We start from the raw sequence: 18,807 nt of genomic DNA, 5'->3' as shown, positions 1-18,807 counted from the left end.
CAGCAAATGCGTCCAGGGTGCAGAAGACAAGTCCTCCGGGGACTGACGAAGAGCCATGCCCAGAGGCTCCACCCTCAGTTCCCTTAACCTACAGTCCAGCAATGGAGGCCTTAGACCCAGTCAGTCGCCCCTGGACGGGCGAGCCAATCGGAGGGCGGCCACCCCCCAGGCCCGGCCACAGGGAGCAGGTGCCACCGACCTGAATAGCATCTTCGATGAAGACCACAGCCTGATCAATGCAGAGGTCCCACCTGGCCGCGGCACCTGCAGGCAGAGGGGACACATCAGGTGACCGAGCAGGATGACATGGCCTCACCCTCCAGGATACCCATGATCAAGGAAAGATGCCGGCCGTGGTTCTTCCCAAGGCCGTTTGTAAAGAGATGATTCCACCCGGCAGTGGGGCTGCACGTACCTGCCTGGGGCAGGGACCAAACCAGGTAAGTGCCTCGGCATCACATGCACAGGCCAGGCCCAGGGCACGGCACCTCCGCATGCAGTGCACACACCTAGCAAGCCCGTGGGAAGCGGCACGTCCTGCAGGGCCCTGGCACCAGCGTCGGGGTTCAGAGCCCGGCTCCTCCACGTGCTGGCAGGAAGGCTGTGGCTGGCTCCTCCTCTGTCAAGTGGGGCTATTTACAGCCACCCAATCGGCTCCCCAGAGGGTACTGTGAGGTGCAACACAGGAGCACAAGAGCCCCCTGCCACGCTCCCCAAGCATGCTCGGTACACGGGGCTGCTGTCACCCCTCTTCTGCTCGGCCCTACCTGGCTCCTGCACAGCCTTCATGAGCCAGGACACTGCACCCAGTGTCCCACCCACCCCCATCAAACCAGACCTCGGATTCAACAGTGACAGGGAGAACTGGCATCTAGAACCCAAAGGCACCGCCGTGAGGCTTCATGAGTGCTACCAAGGTCCCATTCCCTCACTGTCCCGGTCCATGGGCCCAGGCAAGCCCACCCAAATCACTCCCAGGGTCAGAGCTGCAGGAACGCCTGAGTCCCCCAGCCTCTGCCAGTGCCTTCTGTGGTGAAGGGTGGCCGCCCGCCTTTACCAACAGCACAAGCAGGGTGGAGCCTCCCGGCAGGCCTGGGCAAAAGCAGCAGTGGCTCCTGACTAGGAGGGGCCTTCAGGAAAAGTCAGGCGGCACAGAGGCCAGGACCCAGCACCCCGGCCTGCTCACAAGCCCCTCGCCTGCCAGAGAGCAGCCAGCGGGCGCACCTGGTCAGCCACTGAGCCACTGCGGGGAGCCTGGGCCACCCACCCGCATCGTAGGCACAGGCCACCTCTGTGGCCTCGCTGCAGAGCTGCTCCCCAGCAGGCCAACAGGGAAGGAAAACTCAACCCGAAGCAACTGAGGAGCCCGGAGAGGCTGACACTTCCCAGCACGGGGAGAGGGTGAAGCAGCTGCTTTTTCAGTTGAGACTCGGCTTTCACACCTGGCCCCTTGGAGCCCACAGCTGCACCAAGACAATGTGGTGACATGGGAGGCAGCAGCAGAGGCCTCGGGAGGTGCTGGTCCCCAGGCAGAGCTCCAGGCCATGACCCACCCATGCCACTGGCCATCCTTAGGGAGGCAGCTGCCCCTGTCCTCGGGGCTCCTACTTGGGGGCATGAGGTAGAGGCAGCTGGGCCCTGGACGGATTAGAGGTGTGAGGGGCCCCAGACAGAGGCAGGAGACCGGACCCCACCCTCGCTCTGCCCGGCCCTGCTGCACTGCCGGGAGCAAGAGCCTTCCCTCCCTGTGGCTTTGGTGCCCACATGCACAGCCACGAGACCCACCCTGAGGACACCCGAATGTCTCCCCAGGGAAGCTCTGAAAGTGGCTACTGTTTATGTCCCCTGAGCACATCCTGGGATCGCTATGAACAGAAGCCACACTGTTTTGTTCCCTGCTGTATCTGCAGAGCCCAGAACTCAAGCACACAGGACTCAAAGCTGATTTATCCCATGAATAAATGAACAGCCCTGAGGGGAGCCTGGGGGGCCGGTGATCTGAGAGGCCCCACCTTACCAGATTCCCTGGAAGAAGACAGAATCTCTACCGGGAGAGATCTAGTGATACAAGCTTCTTAGACAAGAGACAAGCGGCCAAGTTCCGGGCCTCACTCCAGCCCCAGGACCAAGGAAAGTACTCACATCCACCCAGGCCAGCCATCCCGGGCCAACAGTGGTGGGCACCCCTGGAACCATCCAGCACTCGTGGTTCCCTTTCACCTGGCTTTTTGGTTGCTGGTTTGGAAAATTCTGGGTCTGGCCATCCTCTGTTTCACCCTGCAACAGCCCAAGGATCTTGTTCCAAAAACTCAGAAGCACATCACAGCTTCCCCTGGGCCCCCACTATTCCAGGCCCACACTCCACCCTGGTCTGGCACTGCAGGTTCCCACATTTGCCGGCCCGCCTCTCTCCTGCCTTTCAACCCTCGGTGCCACTCATTCCGAACTGGGCTCTGCCAAGGCCATGCTCTCCAAAGCCTCCAACCCTTTACTCAGGCTGCTGTTTCTGCCAGGAGCACCATCCCCCAATTTGTGGGTCCAGGGACTCCCCTGGGGCAGCTCGCCCCGCCCTGAGCTCATCACCCTGGGGGACAATCACCTGTCCACACACCATCACCCACTGGGGCTGAAGGGTTCTGCAGGGCACAGAGGACAGCAGGGGCTGAGATGCTGCATCCGGCACACCAGGCCTCGACACGGCTTCCTAATCCAAGCCTCTGCCCCGCAACATCCAGGTCTGAGCTCCCGCTCCCCTATTGCTCCAGGCTCCAGGCTGCACAACCTGTGTAGGGTCCTGACCATCATCCTGTGTGACCCTGGGCAAGTCCCTTAACCTCTCGGTGCTCCAGGTCCTCATGGACCCCCACCCAATAGGAGCTAAGTACAGACTGAATGACTTACTATAGCCAGAGTACTTTGCTAAGTGAGCCCTTCATAAGCATTCAGTTACTCTGAAAGCCTCTACAGCATCGCAATCCCTTGTCCTCTGACTTGTTTGATAACCAGTAAAAGTGTGATTTTCTGACTCAGAAACAAGAGAAAGCAACTGTTCTCAACCTTTGACCCCAGCCCCATCAGGTGGGGCCAAGTCAAAACGACCCGACAGCAGGGTCCACTGGGGTCCTTGGGGCACCCAGAGCAGCAGCCCCCCCCCCCACAACCCGTTGGCAAGAGACCAACCACAGGACTTGCAAACCAGAGCACAGGGCCTTCATTTCAAAGCCTGGCACAGGCCTCAGCACAGAGACTGAACGAGCCTTTCGGAGTCTCCACGGCTCCACAGTCTGCCAGTCCTTGTCGGGGACCCTGGCCAAGGGGATTCGGAACACAGAGCGTCCTGTCCACGTTCTCAGAAGCCCTGGCTGAGGCCACAGCAAAGGGACAAAGAGCGCTCCCCGAGAGCCTCCTCTTGTCAGCCACACTGACCAGCAGAGTGGGTCTCACCTGCCAGGGAGGACCTGCAATGATCACAGAGCTTACCCAGGACAGCCACTGGCCCCCACACCAGCCCACCGGGCCCTGTGCTGAGGACAAACTCTGGATTCTCTCTGAATCCTCACAATGCCCGCCAGGCAGTCCTTAGTATTATCTCCCTTTTACTGAGATTCGGAAAGGTGAAGCATGGCCAGGCACAGTGGCTCACGCCTGTAATCCCACCACTTTGGGAGGCCGAGGCAGGCAGATCACCTGAGGTCAGGAGTTTGAGACCACCCTGGCCAACACGGTGAAACCCCATCTCTACTAAAAATACAAAAATTAGCCAAGTGTGGTGGTGGGCGCCTGCAGTCCCAGCTACTCGGGAGGCTGAGGCGGGAGAATCGCTTCAACCCAGCAGGTAGAGGTTGCAGTGAGCCGAGATCAACGCCACTGCACTCCAGCCTGGGTGACAGAGTGATACTCCATCTCAAAAAAGAAACAGAAAGGTTAAGCAACCTGCCAAGGTCACACAGCCAGGGCAGCCCCAGAAAGGCACCCAGACCCCTAGACACAAAGTCTGTGTTCCCTGAACGGTGCCATATGCTGGGCGTCTCATCAAGGGGCCTGCCAGAGCTGCTCCCTGCAGATCTGGTTCCTGACTGGTCCCAGGAAGCACCTGAAGAACTTCCTGGAGGCAGCTTCTGAGGTGAGCAGACAGGGTGGCCACCTTGGCCTCTGGTTTTTCATCTCTCGTCAGGGTCCCCTCCTTGGCCCCTCATTACTTCATGGATGGGCACATGCCACAGACCAGCGGGTGGGCACCAGGATTCCAACCTAGTTCCTTCCAGACAGAGGGGAAAGAAGGAAAGAGAGGCCAGAGAGGGAAGGAGCCAGGTGTGAATTCTCAGAGTGGTTCGAGCAGCAGCCGCACCAGAACAGAGGGCTGTGACCTTGGGCAGGTCTCAGGGCCTCTCTGGGCCTCAGTTTCCTCATCTGTGAAGTGAAGCTAAGGTCCTTCCACCTCTTAATCCAGAATCTCATTCCCCTGGTGTCAGCGACGGGCGGACGCACCCCACCCTCGGGGGGCGGATTCAGCAATCTTCAGACCAGGACAAAAAACAGGAAGGGCAGGAGGGAGTGCAGAGGGGACTCTGGGCTAGCAGAGGGCAAGGAGAGGAAGCCGCCCCCGTCTAGGGAGCCCGCCCCAGCCCCACGGATAGTGGGACGGGGAAAGGCACCCTACAAAGAAAGGACTCCTAGCTCCCAACTGGTTCGAATCCCACCTCGGCCACTTACTGGCTGTGTGACCTCGGGTAGGGTAACGCCTCTCTGTGAGCCTCTGCTTTTTCCAGAAGAAACGGGAAAAATCAAAGTGCTGCCTTCTCTGAGTCAATTAGGCGACCCTCATTACGGCGACAGTCGGGAAGTATGGGGTCTGCGCCCGCCCGGGCACACGGAAGGTGCCTGCCGCAGGGGGCCGGTTCCCTCGGGGCTGCCCAAGGCTGGGCGAGGGCCTCTTCGCCCGGCTGGTCGGGATCAGGACGCGACACGGAAGAGACCCCAGCTCTGCCCTGACCCCGGTCCGGGTCTGCAGGACGCAGCCCACTCGCCCTCAGAACACCGGCTCGCCTGGCACCCGGCGCGGCCCGGGCCCCGCTCGGACTCGAACCTGGTGGGGGCGCGCCCGGCAGAACGCGGGGTGCTGGGACAGCGGGACCCCCACGCGCGACCCTGGTCTCCCGGGCCAGTCCCCTCCCCAGGTCCGGGCGGCTCACCAGGGCCGACTTGGATGCTGCGGTAAGTGGTCAGCCCCGCCGGCCAGTCGCCGACACCGCCGCGGGCCCCGCCCAGCAGGGGCTCCGACTCCGCCTGGGGTTCCGCCATCCAGCAGCCCGCGCGCGGGACCCGACCCTCAGAAGCTCAAGCACCGAGGGCGCCCAGCTTCACTGCGCAGGCGCGGAGACCCCGCCCCTGGCGTTCTTGCGGAGGCGCGCACGGCACTGTGACGCAGGGGATCCCTGCAGTCCCAGCCAATGAGAACGGGGAGGGCGGGGCGGGGGGGGGGAGGGGGGGCGGTGGTTCTCCTGAGTGGGGCGGAGCTAAAGGGCCCCGCCCCTCTAGGGTGGAGCTCAGCTTCCTTCCATCCAGGGCGGGGCAGCGTTCTGGGGCTTAAGGGCCGAGGGGTGAGGAGGAAATATGTTCTCCAAGGATGGTCTTTCCGGCCAGAAGCTTCAGCATCACCTGGAAACATTTTAGAAATGCAAATTCTTGGGCCCTTAAACCTACTAAATCAGCAACTCTGCGGGGAGGACCCAGGAATCTGTGTTTTAACAAGCATTCGGGGTGATTCTGATGCATGTGAGTATTGAGTACCCGGGGTGACTGCAAAGGACTCCCCCCAGAATGGAACTGGAGTTTACCCTCTGATGGTGAAATTAGGAGGATTCAATATCATTAAGGGAAAAGTTTAAAAACATATGACACACTTAAAAAATATTTACAACGTATATAAAAAGTGTTTTCAACATTAATGCATAAAGACCTTGTATTCGTTTTCTATTGCTACAGTGACAAATTACCACAATCTTAAAATATAAAATAACTCCCATTCATCATCTTTCAGTCCTGCGGGGCAGGAAACCTCCTGTCTCAGGGCCTCACGAGGCTAGAGTCAAAATGTCAGCTGCCGTGGGCTCTTATCTGCAGACTCTGGGGAAAGCCCACTTCCAGGCTCATCCAGGATGTTAACAGAATTGTCTCCATGGGCCTAGGACCGAAGTCCACGTCTTCTTGCTGGATGTTGGCTGGTGTCATTCTCACTCCTAGAGGCCACTGCATTCCTTCCACGATGGCTTGAACACCTCCATCATCAGAGCCAGCAAGCAAGAGCACGCTGAAGACGCTTCGAGATGCAGCAAGACGCCTGTAATCCCAGCCCTTTGGGAGACCGAGGCAGGTGGATCACGAGGTCAGGAGATCGAGACCATCCTGGCCAACATGGTGAAGCCATGTTGAAATACAAAAAGTTAGCCAGACGTGGTGGCACGTGTCTATAGTCCCAGCTACTCGGAGGCTGAGGCAGGGGAATCGCTTGAACCCGGGAGGTGGAAATTGCAGTGAGCTGAGATTGCGCCACTGCACTCCAGCCTGGCAACAGAGCGAGACTCCATCTCAAAAAAAAAGGTGCTGCAAGACGCTTCCAATCTCTGTGACTTCCCCTTCTGCCACATCTCTTTACTTTTTCCCCCTCTTTTGGGGAGGGGGGAGAGTTTAAAATAAATATAAAATTTACCATCATAACTGTGAAAGGAAAATAAATCTCAGGACCCCAAAATCACTAAGCCAAAGGGAAAAGTCAAGCTGGGAACTGCGTTGGGCAAACTGCCTCGTCTTTTCTTCTTTAATAAAACAGCTACAAAGATTTAAAAAGCTACATACCTCCCTCACAATTTGCCCACTAGGAAATTTTTTGTGGGCCCCCAAGATCTTTACCCTAAAACAGTTTTGTTGAATTTTACCCTAACAATGTACATTGACAACTGATCTTCACAGGTTCCAAACAAAGGATGGAACTCTAAGTCATCCCTCTGCTCACCTGATTGCTTCCTCTGGTGTAAAAGTGCAGATTCACCGAGCCAGACTAAGGCATAAGTGACTATTCCTCTACCCCCGCAACCTGTAAATTGTGTATTTCAGTGAAAGTCTGATCAAAGACTCACAAGAATGCAACCTTTGTCTCTTATCTCTCCACATATTTTTAAAATTTCTCCCTCTTCCCCAATATCCACCCTTTCCCTTTTTTTTTTTTTTTTTTTTTTTTTTTGGGACAGAGTCTTGCTTCGTTGCCCAGGCTAGAGTGCAGTGGTGCGATCTCAGCTCACTCAGCAACCTCCGCCACCGCACCTGGCCAGTTTCCCCTTTAAATATTGAAGTCCTACAAATCATCCTTGGAGGAAGGCATAGACCTGCCTCCCAGGCACTCCTTAACCTTGGCAAAATAAACTTACCAAATAGATTGAGACCTGTCTCAGATATTTTTAGTTCACATAACTATATTGAAGTGTACAGCTCATTGATATTAAATACATTAATGATGCTATACAACTATCACCTCCAACTCCAGAACTCTTTTTATCTTGCAAAACTGAAATTCTGGACCCATTAAGCACTGACTCCTCATTCCCTCAGCCCCTGGAAACCACCATTCTCCTTTCTATCCCTAAGATTTTGGCAACTCTAGGTTCCTCATTTAAGTGGAATCCTGCAGTATTTGTTCTTTTGTGACTGGCTTATGTCATTTAGCCTAAAATCCTCAAGGTTCATCCATGTAGCATGTGTCCAAATTTCGTTCCTTTTTAAAGCTGAATAATACTCCACTGTATGTATCCATGACATTTTGCTTATCCAGTCATCCATGGATGGGCACTGGGTTGCTTCCACCTTTTGACTATTGTGAATAATGCTGCTGTGAACATGAGTGTACAAATAATTTCGTCAAGACTCTGCTTTCAGGCCAGGTACAGTGGCTCATGCCTGTAATCCCAGCACTTTGGGAGACCGAGGCAGGCGGATCACCTGAGGTCAGGAGTTCAAGACCAGCTTGACCAACATGGTGAAACGCCGTCTCTACTAAAAATACAAAAATTAGCCAGGCATGGTGGCAGGTGCCTGTAATCCCAGCTACTCAGGAGGCTGAGACAGGAGAATCGCTTGAACCTGGGAGACAGAGGTTGCAGTGAGCCAAGGGCTCATATGATTATGTCTGAGGCATTCGAACCAGAGCGACTCCATCTTGAGTTAGGACTAGGAAAAATGAGGCTGGGACTTGCTGCGACTCCATCTTGAGTGAGGACTAGGAAAAATGAGGCTGGGACTTGCTGTGACTCCATCTTGAGTGAGGACTAGGGAAAATGAGGCTGGGGCTTATCGGGCTGCATTCCCAGAAAGTGAGGCATTCCCAGCCTCTAGCTGTTCACAGTTAAGGGAACAGATTGATAATGTTTACTAAGCAGACCTAGACTTGGGAGTGTGCTGATATCCTGATATCTTCAGAACAGAAGCATCCCTAATTTTGCTTTAAAGGTAATAATATCAATTCTTGCAAAATACAGTAATTAGGAAAATTCTTTATCACAAACCCCAGTGGCAGAGCACGTGTCCTCATGATCTTTGATCTTTTTTCATCCTATATATAAATGAGTATTGTACCTAGGGTGGACACGTTCCTCCTTACTTTCCGGAACATCCTAACTCTGTCTATGGAGCAGCTGTTCTGTCACCACTTTACTTTCTTTTCTTTTTTTTTCTTTTTTTTTTTGAGACAGAGTCTCGCTCTGTCGCCAGGCTGGAGTGCAATGGCACGACCTCAGCTCACTGCAACCTCCGCCTCCCAGGTTCAAGGGATTCTCCTGCCTCAGCCTCCTGAGTAGCTGGGATTACAGGCACCCGCCATCACACCTGGCTAATTTTTGTATTTTTAGTAGAGACGGAGTTTCACCATGTTTCTCAGGCTGGTCTCGAACTCCTGACCTCAGGTGATCCACCTGCCTTGGCCTCCCAAAGTGCTGGGATTACAGGCATGAGCCACCTTGCCTGGTCTCTCTCTTTTTTTTTTTTTTTTTTTTTTTTTGAGACAGAGTTTCACTCTTGTCCCCCAGGCTGGAGGGCAGTGGCACGATCTTGGCTCACTGCAACCTCCGCCTCCTGGATTCAAGCGATTCTCCTGCCTCAGCCTCACAAGTAGCTGGAATTACATGCACACGCCACCACGCCCAGTTAATTTTGTGTTTTTAGTAGAGACGGGGTTTCACCATGTTGGCCAGGCTGGTCTCGAACTCCTGATCTCAGGTGATCCACCCGCCTAGGCCTCCCAAAGTGCTGGGATTACAGGAACGAGCCACCGCACCCAGCCTACTTTACTTTCTTAATTAACTTGTTTTTGCATTGCACTGTGGACTTGCCCTGAGTTCTTTCTTGCGGGAGATCCAAGAACCCTCTCTTGGGATCTAGATCAGGACCTCTTTCTGGTAACAATTACACTGGGCTCATCAGATAATCTAGGATGATCTCCCTAATTTAAGATCAGCTCATTCACGACTTCAATCGCATCTACAAAGTCCTTTTTGCCATCTCATCTAACACAACCACAGGCAGGACACCAGGAGTGAAGATCATGGGTGCCAAAATTCTGCTTCCTGCAGAGCCTTTAAAATCCCATACATTCAGCCTTAAATTCCACATATGGGAAAAGACTTGAACCAGAAGTTCCCAAGAAAGAGGAAATATCAGTGAGGAATGCCTAAAATAAAGCTCCATCTCATTAGGCTACAAAGGGATGCAAATTAAAGTAACAATGAAATCACTGAACTCCTAAGTCAGCAAATGTTTAAAAGATGACACAGCTCTGGGGAACAGAGTGGGGTCGAGAGAGATCTCAGGATGTGGCCACAGGTTTGAGTTTTGTTTTTGTTTTGTTTTTTGTTTTGTTTTGTTTTGACAAGGAGCATACATTTTAAAACATGAAAAAAGTATAAGATATTTTTATTTCGAAGAAAGGAAATAATAGATGCACGCAGCTGTCTGCAAAAATGGCACATCCCAATAAATTGTCTTTATTGCCACTAAAGAATTCCCTTGATGTTTGGGTACACAACCCCAGAGGCCCTAGTGGAATGCGGTTCCCAGTAAGCAGTTACACCATGTGGAGCATGATGCTGGAGGGAGCTCAGAAGGAGCAGAAACAAACAATGTGGGCAGGGCCCAGTGAGGTCCCGCAAGAGGGCGCTGAGACTGGGATGGCAATGTCCTGTTCCTGGCACAGCCAGAATGGGGCACGGACAGATGGCATCTGGGCTGTGTCCCTCACCGGCATTCAGTGAGTCTGTCGCCACGTACTTACGGGTCTCGGGAGGGAGAGAAAGAGCTAGTGTAGGGGCCCCTCTGGGTAGCACCATCCTCACAGCAGCCTGGCAGTCACCGTTTGTGGGTGTTCTGGGCCCTGGCTTAGGGACCTGTCACCAAGGGAGCAGTGCTAGCCTGGGAGTAAAACTAGAGAGACACAGCCAGGCACGGTGACTCACGCCTGTAATCCCTGCACTTTGGGAGACCGAGGAGGGCGGATCACTTGAGGTCAGGAGTTCAAGACCAGCCTGGCCAACATGGTGAAACCCCGTCTCTACTAAAAATACAAAAATTAGCAGGGCGTGGTGGCCCACGCGTATCATCCCGGCTACTCAGGAGGCTGAGTGAGGCAGGAGAATTGGTTCAACCAGGGAGCAGAGGTTGCAGTGAGCCAAGATCGTGCCACTGCACTCCAGCCTCGGCAACAGAGCGAGACTCCATCTCAAAAAAGAAAAAACTAGTGAGACACCAGCCCAGCCTCTGCAGGACCTCGGGCAAGTCACAGCACTTTTCGGCTGCTCAGTTGCCTCTTCCGTGAAGTGGGGGTGTAACAAGCCCAAGCCCCCTGTGCTGGGTGAAGGGGGTCTTCCCAGACACACGTGCCTCCAATAGCGGAGGTCCAGGCCCTGGCTCGAGCTGCTCCTTCAGGGCCAGTTGCTCTGCGAGGTTGACCAGGAACCACCCCCCAGCAAGCCCTGCCCAGCAAGCATTTACTGAGCGCCTCGTAGGTGCTGTGCGCTCTTCTGGGTGCTGTGGATACAATAGAGGGGAGGGCAAAATGGGGATCTGCTGCTGGCTCTGCTGATTCCACGCCTACACTGGCCCAGCTGTGAGATGCCGGGTGCATCACCCCCTCTCTGAGCCTCAGTTTCCCCATCTGTAAAGTGGGGAGAGAATTGCACCTCACATGGCTGTAGGGAGGATTCGAACAAGATGACATGTGTCAGAAGCGGGGCCAATGGGAAGCACTTGGTGAAGGCGGCACCCTTCCAGTAGGCACAGTCTGAGTGCCCGGCCCCATCCTCAGAGCTCCTTGTCTGTCTGGTCCAGTGGAGGAGACAGAACCCAGAAAGAGGAGTCTATGACAGCATTTCCCAGACCCAGAGAAGAAGGACAGAGACTCAGTGGCTCTGGCCACCTCCCCTTCAAGGCTATACAGTCCAGAAAGGCCTCCGCAATCCTTTTAGGGAGGGAGAAACTAAGCCCAGAGGCAAGAAGGGCTTGGCCAAGATCTCCCCTTATCTGCAGCCGAGGTTGGGTGAAGTCACCAGTCCTCCTGCCTGCCCCATCCATGGGTCTTTCTGGTGCCCCAGACTGGGAGGCAGTTCTGCAGTGGACTCGAGGCAGAGCAGTGATGTCCTTTGACCCTGTCCCACCTATCCCCTACCCTTATCTTTCTCTCTCCTTTCTCTTCCACCCTACCCACCACTGTTCCTCTTCCTCAGCCCAGCGAAGAGAAATAACCCTTCCACAATTCCTGTTCAGGTGATGGCAGAAGCCGTCCTAGAACCAGGGATGCTGGCCAGGTGTGGTGGCTCATGCCTGTAATCCCAGCACTTTGGGATGCCAAGACAGGCAGATCACCTGAGGTCAAGAGTTCGAGACCAGCCTGGCCAACATAGCAAAACCCCATCTCTGCTAAAAATATAAAAAATTAGCCTGGTGTGGTTGCGTGCACCTGTAGTCCCAGCTACTGGGGAGGCTGAAACAGGAGAATCACTTGAACCTGGGAGGCGGAGGTTGCAGTGAGCCAAGATCGTGCCACTGCACTTCAGCCTGTGCGACGGAGCGAGACTCCATCCCAAAAAACAAAAAAAAAAGAACCAGGGTTCCTGGATCTCCAGTCCCCTCAGGCCACTGGACACAGGGCTACAGCAAACAGGTCACAAAGTCATTCCTTCCCTGATGGGTGTGCTGCCTGCACTGAGGCTGGGGGTAAGGCAAGAAAGAGCTAGGGACGGGAGGGAGCTATGGGAGGCAGGCAGCGGGAACCCAGATGATTTTGATATGCAGCCCCCTCAGCAGGGCACAACTTACCATTGGAGGTGGAGGCACTTGCTGCACCCTGTAGACTCCTGCACCCAGACAGAGGTAACCCTTCATTATTCTTCATTATTCCTAACACTGAGCACGCATACTATGGCTTTGGAATCATGGTCAGCTCAATTAGCTCAGTGCTTACCAAACTTCAGTCATTGTCCTTCTACCCCTTGCTGTTTGCCATCCCACACCCATCTGTACCTCTGTTTATCTTACGGTTCTCTTCAAATTGATTTACATTGATTCATTTTCTCTACTTACTTTCATTGCAAGTAATAAAACACTAAAACTCAATTTGATGTGTTAGTTCTATTTTTCTAAGAGATGTTGAAATAAATATGTGTATTAGTTATCTATGGCCATATAACAACCCCAAAACGTAGTGGTTTAAAACAATGCTGATTATCTCCTGGTTTTTCTTAGGCAGGAATCTGAATGCAGCTTGGCTGAGTGCCTCAGACTCTGGGTCTCCCAAGAGGTTGTAATCAAGGTGTCAGCCAGGGCTGCAATCATCGCAAGGTCTCTGACCTGTCTTTACTCACATCTCTGACACCAAGTGTGTGGGATATTTTTTCCCACACACCAACCAACTCTCTGGACGCCAAGTGAGTGTTCTATAATTCCATTTAATTCTGACACTATCTTCCTGGAGTTAATGCAGATCCCACATGTTAAGGGATCCCACAAGACTGCCTCCACTTCAGATGTCAGTTGAAAGTCCAGGGCCTCCTGCACTAATGACAGACCAGCTATACATTGAAGGTTCCCACAATCTCCTCCTCAAGTTAAATAATTTGCTAGAATGGCTCATAGAACTCAGGAAAACAGTCTACATACCATTACCAGTTTATTATAATAGATACAACTCAGGAAAAGCCAAATCGAAGAGATGCATAATCGAGGTATGGGAGAGGGGCTCCATGCCCTCTCTGGGCCCACCACCCTCCCAGAGCCTCCATATGTCCACCAAACCAGCTCTCTGTATTCTGTTGTTCTCATGAGACCCAATGTTTTTACGGAGGTTCCATCACATAGTCATGCTTGGCTGAATCATTGGCCATGGGTGATTGAACTCAATCTCTGGCCCCTCTCTCCTCCCTGGAGGTTGGGGGTGAGGCTGAAAGTTGCAACCCTCAATCACGTGGTTGGTTCCTCTGGCTACCAGCCCCCAACCTCCATGAGTCACCTCACTAGAATAAACTCAAGTATGGTTGAAGGGGGCTTATTATGAGTAACAAAAGACACTTCTCTCACCCCTTTTACTTAGGAAATTCCAGTGGTTTTAGAAACTATGCCAGGAACCCTAGATGAAAACCAGATATACACTCTTTATTATATTACAATAGCACAAAGCTGCCCCAGGGAAGGGTCCTCTTCCAAGCTTGCTCAGTGGCTGTGGGCTGGATTGAGCTCTTCACTAGCTACTGAACTGAGGGCCTCAGTTTCTCAGAGGCTGTTACCCAAAGGCCTCCCTCAGCTCCCTGCCATATGGGCCTCTCCACAGGGCAACTCACCACATGGTGGCTGGCTTCACCAGAGCAAGCAAACAAGAAGAGCCCAAGAGAAGACTAACAAGCTGGAAGTCACCATCCTTCCAACCTAATCTCGGAAGTGACATCTCATCACTCTTGCTGTATTCTATCATGTAGAAGCAAGTCACCAGGTCCAGCCCACATGCAAGGGGAGGGAAGAGCAAAGCTGTGACCACCAAGAGGTAGGAGTCCTTAGGGGTCATCTTAGAAGGTGGCCTACCACAATATGTAGTGTGGAAGCTTACAGTGGTGAGACTTTAGGTATACGCCTGCTCCTATGCCTCCTAAGATCCCACACCCCACTTCCCATCTGGTTCTCACAGCCAGGCTGTGAGCCAAGGACACTGTCACTCTTCTTAGTTGGCAGATGAGAAAGCCGAGGCTAGAGGGACTCTGTGACGTTGCATCACCCAGAGGGCTGGTGGCATAGTGTCTGGAAGCGGCCCTGGTATGTCATCCACTGCTTCACACGAGGCCAGGACCCACCCAGGGTAGGATGATGTCAGGAGGGTGAGGCTGACCCAGGCCGGTTGATGTAGTTTGGCTGTGTCACCACCCAAATCTCACCTTGAATTATAGTTCCCATAATCCCTGTGTTGTGGGAGGGACCCAGTGAAAGGTAATTGAATCATGGGGGCAGTTACCCCCATGCTGCTGTTCTTGTGGTAGTGAGTTCTCATGAGATCTGATGGTTTTATAAGTGGGGCTTTTCCCCCTTTTACTCGGCACTTCTCCTTGCTGCTGCCACATGAAAAAGGACATATTTGCTTTCCCTTCCACCATGATTGTAAGTTTCCTGAGGTCTCCCCAGCCATGCTGAACTGTGAGTCAATTAAACCTCTTTCCTTTAGAAATTACCCAGTCTCAGGTATGTCTTTATTAGCAATGTGAGCATGGACTAATACACTGGTCAACCCACAGCAGCTCGCTGGGATTGTCAGAGGCATCCTAACCAGAGTGACTCCGTCTTGAATAAAGGCCAGATAACGCCAAACCTACTGGGTTACATTCCAGGGGGTTGGGCTGTCTTGCCCACAAGATGTTTTTTATGGTTGAGAGAATGAGTTGACGATGCTAACTGAAGACCCAGAACTGATGGAAATGCCCCAATCTTTCAAGAACAAAAAGCATTCTTGGATTAAGAATAAGTTTTTCTTGCCAGGCATGTGGCTTGCTCCTGTAATCCCAGCACTTTGGGAGGCCAAGACAGGTGGATTGCTTGAGCCCAGGAGTTCGAGCCCAGCCTGGGCAACATAGTGAAACCCTATCTCTGCAAAAACATTAAAAATTAGCCAGGCGTGGTGGTGCATGCCGGTAGTTCCAGTTACTCAGGATACTGAGCCGGGAGGACTGCTTGAGCCCAGGAGGCGGAGGTTGTAGTGAGCTGATATTGCACCACTGCACTCCAGCCTGGGCTACAAAAAAAAAAAGAAGAAGTGGTTTTTCTTTTCTTTTCTTTTTTTTTTGAGCCAGAGTCTCACTCTATCACCCAAGCTGCAGTGCAGTGGCGCAATCTCGGCTCACTGCAAGCTCCGCCTCCCAGGTTCAACCGATTCTCCTGCCTCAGCCTCCCAAGTAGCTGGGATAATAGGTGCCTGCCACTGTGCCTGGCTAATTTTTGTAGAGACGGGGTTTCACCATCTTAGCCAGACTGGTCTTAAACTCCTGACCTCGTGATCCACCTGCCTCGGCCTCCCAAAGTGCTGGGATTACAGGCATGAGCCACTGGGCCCAGCCAGAAGAGGTTTTTCTTAAAGATAATAGTACACTGGTAAATTCTTATTAAAATCAGTAGTAACATAGGAAAATAATGCTAATAGTCTGTCACAAGCTGATCACAAGCCTTTGTAATAAAGCACACTGTTTTTAACAGCCTGTATAAGCAAGCACTATGAGTACTATGTTTAAGATAGAAGCATTCCTCCTCTTGCTTCCTGAGGAGGCCCTACTCTGCAATGAGTGATTTCTTTCTTTCTTTCTTTCTTTTTTTTTGAGACAGTGTCTTGCTCTGTCCCCCAGACTGGAGGGCAGTGGCACAATCTCGGCTCACTGCAACTTCTGCCTCCCGGGTTCAAGCAATTCTCCTACCTCAGCCTCCCAAGTAGCTGGGATTACAAGCGCCCGCCACCACGCCCGGCTAATTTTTGTTTTTAGGAGAGACAGGGTTTCACCATGTTGGTCAGGTTGGTCTCAAACTCTTGACCTCAGGTGATCTGTCTGCCTCGGCCTCCCAAAATGCTGGGATTACAGGCACAAGCCACTGCTCCCAGCCTAGAGTGGTTTCTTTGGTTTCTTTTTTTGTTTTTTGAGATGGAGTCTCACTCTGTCGCCCAGGCTGGAGTGCAGTGGCGCAATCTTGGCTCACTGCAAGCTCTGCCTTCTGGGTTCACGCCATTCTCCCGCCTCAGCCTCCCGAGTAGCTGGGACTACAGGCGCCCGCCACTGCACCCGGCTAATTTTTTGTATTTTTAGTAAAGACGGGGTTTCACCATGTTAGCCAGGATGGTCTCGATCTCCTGACCTCGTGATCCACCCCCCCTTGGCCTCCCAAAGTGCTGGGATTACAGGCACGAACCACTGCGCCCGGCCGAGTGGTTTCTAATAAACTGTTTACCTTTACTATACTCTGCGACTCACCCTGAATTCTTTCCCACGAGAGATCCAAGAACCCACTCTTGGGGTCTGGGACAAGACCCCTCTTCTGGGAATAGGATTGCCGTCCAAGTCCCCAGCACAGCGGCCTCCTCTTGCGAAGGAGACTGGCCCAGCTGTGTGAGCCAGTGTTGTGTGAGGTCGATGAGAAAGGGGGTCCCTGGCACAGAAACCCCATTCCCTACCCTCCCCCTAGGCTAGAAAACAACCCAAGAGAGTCATAAGAGTACTCTGTCCTCCTCTTCCCCCCGCCCCGCTACCCCATAAATGAACCAAGAACAACCCTCACAGCACAGCTGCACTCTCCAATGTGGCTTTTGTTGCCCGTCACGCATGTCTTTTGGAACCAGCAGTGGAGAAAGACTTCTTCTTGGTGGGGACAGTGATGTTGGCTCGGCCTGAGGGTCCCTTATGTCCTGCCAAGGCCGAGGGCTGGTGCCATCGACTGGGAGCTTTTTCTCCCAAGGCACTCAGAGGTTGCACCTAATTTGGTTTGAATATCAGAAATACTTCCCTGGGCTTCCAAAAACCGCCCCAGTTGTGTTACTTTGGCCAAAGTGCCCATCATCTCTCCCCCTTTATTTTATAGGAGGAAGAAATGGTGTCTTCCGGGGAGGCTGCCGGGGCTTCTGTGAGGTCCAGCAATGAGTTGGAGGCACCAGCGCTGCACTGAAATCGATGTCTCCCAAGACGGAGAATGCCTGGGGAGGCAGGAGCTCCGCTCCCCTGCAGGAACCTCCCAAGAGGGACCCGAGCATCCCCGCAGCCTGGAGACTGGCCGTCTGCGGTTGAGCACCCCGGACCTGCTCCGTGCTTCTTGGCCATATTTACTTCCCCGGCTCCGGGTGCGTCAGGCCGACTGCCCACGTGCAGCTGGGTTTCCTCTGTTTAGCTGCATCCGCAGGGGTCATGTGTCCGTATCGGTCTTTCTAAGGGGAGCTCTGTGGTTTTTATTCATTCATTCATTCACTCATTCACCCACGCATCTACTGAGCACCTACTACATATCATGAACTGTCCTAGGCACTAATGAATAACACCAAACATGCTCATTGTAACAGTCTCTGATGATTGCTAAGATCACATGGAAGAAAGCAAAAACCATCAGCCTCATGGTCATGTGAGCAAAGCCTGTGCCCTGACCTACCCACCGCCAGCCCCATGAGCTCTGGCAACCCCAGGATCCCACTGAGCCTCAGTTTCTGTATCTGTAGAATGGGGATAATGATGGTGAGGGCCCAGGTTTGCAGACAGAAGGGACATGCGGTAGGGCCCCAGGCCAGGTTTCTGCCCTCCCACCCCCTTACCTTCATGCCCATTCTCTGGGAGAAAAAAAAAAAAATGCTGTTTTAAAATCACCAGGTATTCTCCAATCCCTTGGGAGGCCAAGGCAGGAGGCGCACTTGGGCCCAGGAGTTCAAACCCAGCCTGGGCAACATAGGGAGACCCCATCGCTACAAAAAAATTTAAAAATTAGCTGGGTGTGATGACACATGCCTGTAGTCCCAGCTACTTGGGAGGCTGAGGTGGGAGGATCGCTTTGGCCGGGGAGGTTGAGGCTGCAGCGAGCTATGATCCCATCACTGCACTCCAGCCTGGGTGACAGAGAGAGACCCTGTCTCAAAAAAAAAAAAAAAAAAAACCTCATGAGCTATTCTCCCATCCCTTGTCACACTTCAACCTTGAAACTACTGCCCAGAGCAGCCCAGGGATTATCCCTGTGTTGCACGCTGGGAAATGAAGACTCAGAGAGGCTGTGTGCTTTGTCTGAGGTCACACAGTGAGCAAGGGGCACAGTGAAAGCCAAGCCTGGCCCTGGAGGGGAAGGAGAGCGTGTGAGCTGGGCACAGGGCCCAAAAATGGGGCGTTGGTGAGCAAACCCCCTTGTCCTGCCCTGGGGACCAACCCCTGGGAAAACCAGATACTTCCCAGGCCAGGGCGGGCTGCACGTGCTATTTTGAGTTCTCTTGCATATGATACAAGCAACAGGAATTCGGGGAGACCCAGGCCATTTGCTATGTTGTGAACCAAATGGCTTGTGGTGGCAGCCAAGGAAGGGGCCGGTGGGGGACGAGAGTCACCAGGGTGGCGTCGGGAAAGTGAGGGCTGAAGTCCGAGCCCAGAGGCCTGTGGGGTCGGGGGTGCAGAGAGGGGAGAAGGCTGGGAGGGGCCCCTGGGGTGAAGCCCCGGGAGAGGGGGTTGGGGGTACAGAGAGGGGAGAAGGCTGGGAGGCGCCACTGGGGTGAAGCACCGGGAGAGGGGGTTG

General features: G+C 53.2%; 1 protein-coding gene and 1 long non-coding RNA gene across 12 annotated transcripts in view; one reads left to right on the top strand and one right to left on the bottom strand.

Annotated features, from left to right (window-relative positions):
* Positions 1 to 5,424, bottom strand: part of TPCN2 (two pore segment channel 2) — a 39,231-nt gene extending 33,807 nt beyond the window's left edge. For 3 of the 11 annotated variants that reach the window (XR_010129147.1, XM_055354696.2, XM_031016234.3), the window contains exons 1-2: positions 5,193 to 5,363; positions 200 to 264 (exon numbers count right to left, since the gene is read on the bottom strand). Coding sequence is in view for 5 of the 11 variants with exons in the window: in XM_055354696.2 (XP_055210671.1) it covers positions 200 to 264; positions 5,193 to 5,301 (174 nt within the window). In the remaining 6 variants the exon portion in view is untranslated. Of the gene's footprint in view, positions 1 to 199; positions 265 to 509; positions 4,258 to 4,713; positions 4,757 to 5,192 lie in introns of those variants that run through there. The other 8 variants (XM_063693292.1, XM_063693293.1, XM_055354697.2 and 5 more) reach the window with 7 other exon arrangements.
* Positions 5,425 to 5,613: 189 nt separating this feature from the next.
* On the top strand, positions 5,614 to 14,050 carry LOC129525273 (uncharacterized). Its single transcript, XR_008669444.2, has 3 exons — positions 5,614 to 5,775; positions 12,785 to 12,962; positions 13,862 to 14,050. It is a non-coding gene; the product is annotated as an uncharacterized lncRNA (long non-coding RNA).
* The last annotated feature ends 4,757 nt before the right edge of the window (positions 14,051 to 18,807 follow it).

Source organism: Gorilla gorilla, chromosome 9 (assembly GCF_029281585.2).
Source record: "Gorilla gorilla gorilla isolate KB3781 chromosome 9, NHGRI_mGorGor1-v2.1_pri, whole genome shotgun sequence".
In the NCBI taxonomy this organism is placed as follows: domain Eukaryota; kingdom Metazoa; phylum Chordata; class Mammalia; order Primates; family Hominidae; genus Gorilla; species Gorilla gorilla.
Note: the sequence above shows the minus strand (reverse complement) of the source record. Positions and strands in the feature narration are given on the sequence as shown.